Source organism: Galendromus occidentalis, unplaced genomic scaffold (genome assembly GCF_000255335.2).
Source record: "Galendromus occidentalis unplaced genomic scaffold, Mocc_1.1 scf7180000077086, whole genome shotgun sequence".
NCBI lineage: Eukaryota > Metazoa > Arthropoda > Arachnida > Mesostigmata > Phytoseiidae > Galendromus > Galendromus occidentalis.
The window spans coordinates 2,028,519-2,036,302 of NW_003805074.1; the positions used below are offsets into that span (position 1 = coordinate 2,028,519).

General features: G+C 51.2%; 1 protein-coding gene across 1 annotated transcript in view; it reads left to right on the top strand.

Annotated features, from left to right (window-relative positions):
- The first annotated feature begins 4,664 nt into the window (after positions 1-4,664).
- Positions 4,665-7,784, top strand: part of Slik (Sterile20-like kinase) — a 14,802-nt gene continuing 11,682 nt past the window's right edge. The window contains 4 exon segments of the mRNA XM_018638516.1: positions 4,665-4,724; positions 4,726-4,836; positions 5,929-6,093; positions 7,514-7,784. The exon segment at positions 7,514-7,784 is cut by the window's right edge and continues 172 nt beyond it. Coding sequence (XP_018494032.1) covers positions 4,665-4,724; positions 4,726-4,836; positions 5,929-6,093; positions 7,514-7,784 — 607 coding nt within the window.

The following is a 7,784-nucleotide window of genomic DNA, read 5'->3' on the forward strand; positions in this document are numbered from 1 at the left end:
CACCGTCAGGCAGGCAGGCGGACGGGCGTACAGATAGACTGGCAAGGCTCACGGACAGACACCATGGCTATGTGCTTCAATTGCACCGTTAGATGTAGCGTGTCAGGCTGATCAACGAACATCGTCGCCCAGGTCGTCCGGCCAGGGTACCGGTAGCTGCTTCGATGCCACTGGTTCAATCATTCGTGTTACTTGACAACTGACCTATTGTGCTTTCTGGAAGCATGTACGGTGGCGATGCAATCGCGTCTGACGCTCAACCGACGACGAACCCGATTGATAACGCTGATATGGTTTGTGTACAATTTTTTCTTGAATAGGCGACAGCTGTTCCGGAGCTCTTATCGTACCGCTTTGTAGCTAGCGCTGTCATCTTTCCGTCTCGCGCGAATCTCTCGTTTGGAGATCGTTCGCGCCTTGACGTGTTGCTGATTCCCGTCGAGATGCTCGGGCGAATGTGCGCTCGATGAGATCTTGCTCTGGATGCGAGTGGCAGCCTCGTCTGGTCGGAGCACGTCGGAGGGAACTCGACATTCGTTGAGTTTCGATTTTCGATCGTTCGTGCTCTTCGGACCCTTTCGATTCTCGCTAAGAGCCTCACCGGAGCATCTCCAGCCTACAGCTTCGTTCCTAGATGAAAGCCGGATCAGGATGCTCGATCGAAATTTTCCGGTCCACAGAGGCCCCCACGACGGTCAAGTCGGGGAAATGGGGCGTTGGGATGATCGACAAGATCGATTTTGCAACGTCGGCTTCACTTGAAGTTAATGAGCCTCTTCTCATTCCGCTATCCGATTCCATTGCGTGACCTTCGCTGTGGTCGATATTGTTGACGTTCTCGTTGATGCTGTCCTACCAAGGAACACTCGAATCGCACATCCTGCCGAGCCGCCTGGGTTGGGAAACTGTTTTCCGCGCCTCGAATCGCTCCACTAGGACCGGACTCCACGCGGAAGCTCACTCTCGGAATAATGTTGTGCTTCCGTTGCTTGACGTATGTGGAAGGTCAAGGAGAGCGAAGAGGGAGGATGCGGCCCTCGGGGATTTCTCCCTGAGTGAGCAGCGGCTTCGAGAAAAGATCTCGGTCCCGAGTTCCCGTGGAAGAGGCCCTTAGAGAAGACTTGGCGAGAGACGAGCCCGGCGAAGTCTGGAATGCGGGAGTGAGCTTTCGCGGTTCGGTGCACGAGAATACCCGAATCGCGAGAATCTCCTTTCGACCCCCTATTCCACGGGAAGGGAACAACTAATTCGCACCATTTGAGGTTCCGGATTTATCTGCTCGAATGCTTACCAAACAGCCAATTTGGTGGATCCTCGATTGCTGCGGCTCAGGAGCGGCGCCGTTTCCCATTCGAGTCGGCGCTCTTTCTTCCTCCGCGAGTAGCGATCCAGGTGCTCGCCGTTTTGTCGGCCGTTCCAGGAGCTCTGTCGACCCTCGGTCATTCGGTCGATCGGATTATCGGGTCCGCTCAATCGAAGTGAACCATGGTCTTCAACGAGTCGTTTACTTGAATTTAACTCCGCGAATCCGAACAAACGTCCACGATCGGCTTTTCACACCAAACCTCGGCCGCACTGAGGCGTTCTGAAAGATGTTCGAAGGCGTTCCTTTGAAACGATCGTCGTCGGTGTCGGCGGCGGCGCTGGCGTTTTCGTTCGGGAACGGAACGTTCGCTGCATGATCCGGAGCTCGTATTCCATCCATTCGATGTCGAGCAATAGAATATATTTTATGCTCCTTCTGAGTGAGCACTGACGTGTAGCCAGCCGAGTGCACAAACGAATGTCTAGCGCCAGCTTGTTTCGCGTAAACGGTTCAGATGTGCTTCTTCTCACAGAGACTTCCACGGGGAGCTTCTCTATCGACCAAGACTGACTCAGTACTGAGAGCAACAATGACATGTCGAAACGTCGAACTTAGTGCCATCAGCATCACCGAAACCAAACTCATGGCGGAGCGTTTCCACGGCTTCCTTCCTGCGTGAATATTCTGCGAGCGTTGCCGATGCGTGGCGTCCGTTCGAGATTGAGTGAAATTCTCAAAAATTCTGTCTCCTGTCTAATACGTTGTCCGAACCCCGCCTCCCGTGACGTTGCTGCGTTCTCGGACTCGCTCGTGGTCCGATTCCTCGGATGCTCACTGAATCCGGCGACCAGCTCGAGCTCAGTGAAGAAGAGCTTGGAGTTCGGTGGGGCAGCGTTTTCTAATTTGTCGTCATGGATCGGGAAGACAGTCAATCCGGTGAATCTGATGACTTTGATTCATCGAAAACGTGGTTTCCTTTCGCATCCGGTCTTTTGTGTTGCGGTCCTTTCGTTTGGGTGAGTCTGATCTTCATGAGAGACCACATGCTGCTCAAATTGACCGGTTTCGATATCATGTGACCGTTCATGAATCTGAATAATCATGTATTCCGGATCGTCGGATGAGGTAGCCATCGAATGAATTAGAGCCTAGTGGGTAATGGATGATCTGCTTCCTTGGCATCGACGTGATTTCACGCCTCGGTCCGCCGGATTCCATAGGGCGTCGTTCCCAACTGTCGTCTGACCGGTTGCGTCGTTGCTTCCAGAGAAGTCATTGAAAAGAAATCAAAGCATTCCTTATCGTACTATTTACAACATTGCTGTGACTCGAGCTGGGGGAGCCTCTCACCGGTGCGCGCGCTGGCCGGAAGGCTCTCATAGTCGTTTGAGACGGAACGCCCTGAGAAACGTGGAATTCGTTTCAATACCTCCGATTTCGAGAAAGTCTTCCTCAATATCGACGGACCGCGAGAAGTAGTGGAGATTCCCGATTCTGCTAATTATTTACTTATTTTGCGGCCGTCTTGTCTGACCAGAGAACAAATTCTTGGCGGGCACTCGGAAGATTTCGCGGATCCAGGAGAAGTCAGGGGAATCATCCAGCGATGATTCACTCCGCTCTTGGCCTGGAGAACGAGCGGACGTGTGGCTGCCCGACCAACCGGCCGCTCACTTACGACGAGGATTCCAAAGCGATGACGGCATAAGAACGTCCCAGCGTGAGTTATTCGTGCGCTAAGACACGGAATTTGATATGGTATTATCGGCCGGTGGTTTCGGCAGTGGAACTCGAAGAGCGCAGTCTCCCAAAATATCATGACCGCTATCCGTCTCTGGCGGAGACAATGATTTTCCGAGCCTGAACCTGTCTCCGTTGCTAGGGAACCGAACGCCGACGTACCGGGTGACCTAGACGGATCTATCCTCCGTGGACGGATCAAGAGAGCGAGAATACCTTCCCGGAAGGATTACTTTTGTCTGCAGCGAAGATCAGAGCGGCGACATTGAGGTCTGCGCTCGCTGGTCGAGGGTCGCTGGGAATCCGAACGTCCCATCCGTCGTTAGTGGCGATTGACGAATCATGGCCCGCGGATGACTTGCTCTTACGACAGACGGTGGATTTGAATCGCTTACTGAAACTTCTGCGATCCCTGAGAATCACTTGCAAATTTCATCGGAAGCAAGGGCAAGGACCACGTTCTCCTCGCAAATATTATGGATTCGGATGCAAAATCAATCCGGATCTGTGCGCGGAAAGGTTCGATTGATTTCGCTCTCTCCTAGACCGTTTCCTCGAGCACCCTCGGATTGACTTCTCTGCCGTCCCTGGTCTCGCCGAGAATTTTCGACCGCTCGGAGACACTCCAGAGAGATCTTTTGATTCGAGCAATTGATTCCACAATGTGAGAGTGTGTCTGAGATTGGCATGTACCATCAGCGGCGATTCGAAGGCGACTCTCCATTCATCGCTTAATCAGAGGAATCCTTCCGTGATCATCCGGAACGAGACACGCAGACATGCTCGTGGATGCGAGGTCTAAAATTAAACGGACTGTAATCGATGAGGTTCCGCGGAGCCTCAAGGGTTTGTCCCTCATGTCTCTCTGAGAGAGGTGCGCATGGACTCCGATGTTCTGACTACACTTCTAGCAATATGTGATACACCGTGTCCTTGGCTGACCCCTCGCTGAAGAGCCCCACGATCTCCAGAGGTCGACAAATAAAGTCGCGAGCGCTTTAAAATCACTAGGACGATCCTTGGGCTGCACGTTGAGGCTCTATCCGTCCTCCCTCATATTTCATGATGTTCCCTTTACGCGCGACGGTCGTCGATCGACGGGCTGATCGTCGAGGAGGGAATGAGCTTCCCTGGGAATCGCGGCAGAGATATCAATACTCAATGTGACGTAGATCTGTTATTACGCGAGCAAATAGAAGTAGATCACGTTGTGCAAGCACCTTACTTGCTGTAAGTGTTCAGACGAGCTTGCTGTCACCAGAGAATACCTGTTGTGTCACGAGATTGAAACGCGTGGAAGTGCCGGGAGCATAACACGACGGTCGACTGCAGGTCCCAGCCTTGGAAGTTGACATTTGTGAGGCCAGGCCAAAGGCCGATGCAGTTCTTCCATGGCGCTGAGCCTAACGAGCCAAGCGATGGTATCTGTTCTGAGAGAACGAGCTCGCTTTTGTTGTGATTTTGAGGTCAGATCCCGGCTCCGAATGCGTGCGATCCCACCCTCTAGGTCTCGATCTTATTTCCAGTCTCGGCATCTCGGAACTCGGGAGCCCATAATGAATTCTCGCTTGGGGCTTATCGTAATACATCCTTCTTCTTCCTTTTTCAGGAGCGCAACATGTCGTTCTTCTCCAATATAAAGAAAATTTTACTCGTTGAATCAAAACTCGGCAGCTCAGGATGCGAAACGACGTAAATTGAGTCACAACATTCGTTATGAAACAAATCCATTGGAGTTTTGGGAGCTCATCGGTGAGCTCGGCGACGGAGCTTTCGGAAAAGTCCACAAGGTGAGTCATTGGTTTTGAATTCGGTCTCCACGTATTTCACGATAATTCCCCGGGGTCCGCAAATACGTAGTTGTTCGGATCATGCGTCGTGCCATTCTCAGGAAAAGGAATGCGTCCACACGTGTTAGTCCGCTCTAGACCGCTCTTTTCCGTTCACACGGAATTCATTTAGGCGTTGTTTTTTTTCAATTCCGTGAGAGACTTCTGTTTGCGTACGTTTGATAGCATCCGACGGTACCGTTGTGCGGGGCCGCTGGTTCTGGTGCGATGCCATCAGTGTGGCTCCGATTTCCGTTCTGAGGAAGCGAAAGCGCCTGGAAACCTTTCACCGTTGGAATAAAAACCGATGGCTTTTATGAAATCGCTTTATATCCGTCTATGACGCCGAGATAAGGCGCAATCATCATCGCTCCCAGACTGGCGAGTCGTACGTCGTCAATTCACTGTCAGTACTGCACTACATACTCGCTCGCATCGAAAATTTGATGCGTCCGCTAATCGCTATCAGCGATGACGGCAGCGTCCGCGGCGGTTGCGACTGCGTCGCCAACCTGAGAGCCAAGAGAAGTCGGAGCTGACGTTTTTCTGCGATGAGCAGCGGAAAGATGAATAGAGAATGCCTGATGTCTGGTCAATGGCGTTCTAAGACGTCAGCAAACGGATTCTTTGCGTTTGTAGAATGTCCATTGGGCTTCAAGATGCGTTGGCTGGACAAAGCCGTCTCACAGCGGCCCAAGAATTCAACTTCCATCGGAAATGTCCCTTTTTTCTCTACACCCCCTCGAGAGCTCTGTGAATACCGGCCACGTTTTTGGCTCACTGAACGTCAGTCCTAAAACTCCCGTCCAACGACAGGGGTCACGCTCTATTGTTCCCACCTGGCCCTTCTTTCCAATCTCAGAAAGTAATAGTTCATACCCCTATGTATTCCGAATGAATATGTTGAGTCCGTAATTTTAGAATCGTCGATTTTTCTCCGTCTGCGCCTCCTCCCTCCCCCTGTAGTGTTGAGACTCCATATATATTTTTCCCGTGTATCTCCTCCGTCGAGGTAACATCATGTAGAAAGTCTCCTATTCTATTGTATTTCAGGCCAAACACAAAGAGACCGGTGTTCTCGCGGCTGCCAAAGTTTGCAAGTTGGACTCCGATGAAGACTTGGAGGAATTCACGGTCGAGGTCGACATCCTGTCGGAATGCAGACATCCGAACATCGTAGAACTCAAGGAGGCGTTTCTACACGACCAGGAACTCTGGGTAATCATCGACAATATCATTCCACTACAACGTCGTCTAGGAGAAGCCATATCCATGAAATTCCTCCCGATGAAATTCTGGGATCCACTCCGGGATATCTCGAGCGCATCTTTGCCCACGTTCGCACCTGGACTCGTAATTTGCGCGGAGAGTCTGATATCTACCCACTCGAATATTCGAAAACTGAGGCTGAGATTTTTATCTCTCATCTTCCTTTCATTCGGAACGGCTCCGCGTCGGGCGTTTTCGTGAGGTTCCGACCGCTCGTGACCTCAGACGGTTTCGGCTGAGTAAGGTGATGGCGGCAGCGCCGGCTACGCCGACGATGACGACCTTAACGTCATCGCTCACTGTCGCTTCCGACCCTCGGAAATGGGTCGATCCAGGTTCTGACACCTGGCCGCTCACCCTGCTGATACTGTCAGAACTCTATCTCTGATAGTGGGCGTGTGTACCCGAGTCGAGTGATTATTTTTGAGCGCTTGCAAGCCTTTGACGAAGGTCTCAGAAAGTTCTCGGGGCTCACAGATGTTCGTTCCTCCATCGATCATCCACCGTAGTACCTGCGGAGTCTCGAGCGCGAAAGACTTTGTCATATTTCCTCCAACATCACGAAGCGCCGCGGAATCGAGTGGTCGCCGCAAAGGTTCAGAATTTTTCAGTTACAAAATCATTGAGCTTCTTGCGGTGTTGCGAAAGTGAGGTGGGGCAGGGAGGAATCATAAGCTTCAGCGAATATTAAAAGCTAATTACTTGGAGTGACTGATAGACACATGGAAGTACTCTCTGCTCGGAAAGCGTGTCGTGACCACAGAGATCCGCAATCCTGTGTCCGCGCTTGCTTACTCAGAGCTTAGACTCTGAACATGGGGGGGAAGGGAAGATGAACGTGGACGAGGTTTAGATGTCCAGCTCATTAACCAGGAGGAAAATGACTATTATGGGTACGATTCCATCCCGAATTCTGAAGATGGAGTTTGTGATTGTGCATATTACACTGGAAGAACGGGGGTGACCCCTCTCACCAGAAGTTCCGTACAATTAGAATTTTCGCCAAGGCTTGAGCCACGGATTAAAAACACCTCGGTGATCCAGCGATCACTCGATGACGGACCGCTATGGTGGAAACCGTCTGTTCGACTTCTAAATATGATCGATGAGTTTGTGCGTGGGTCTACGCTCATTGAAATGCCCATTCCGTTCGAAGCAATTCGACTGGAACGGATACGGTGCAGCGGCTGTTCGATACACCCAGCAGGTGAAGGGAGACTATCGACTGAGAATGCCGTACCAGGAAAGGCAATCCACATCAGCGGCTGTTTAAGAATGTACTAATACTAGTATTCAATGAATGACTTTCCATTTATTGAAAAGAAATATTCAATATTCATTCCATAAATGAACAAATGATCATTTCCAGCTCTTCCTAGAGTACTGTGAAGGCGGAGCTCTGGATTCGATCATGGTGGATCTCGAAAGACCGCTCACCGAACCCCAGATCCGTTATGTTTGTCGGGAGATGCTGAAAGCATTATCGTATCTGCACTCGCATCGAGTAATCCACAGGTAAATTGAGGGCGATACGTTAGAGAGAAATCCATTACATCGAAATCCAGGATAATTGTGGGAGCATCAACATGAGCGCACTAATAGCGATCCGCTACGGTTTCCAGGGACGTGAAGGCGGGAAA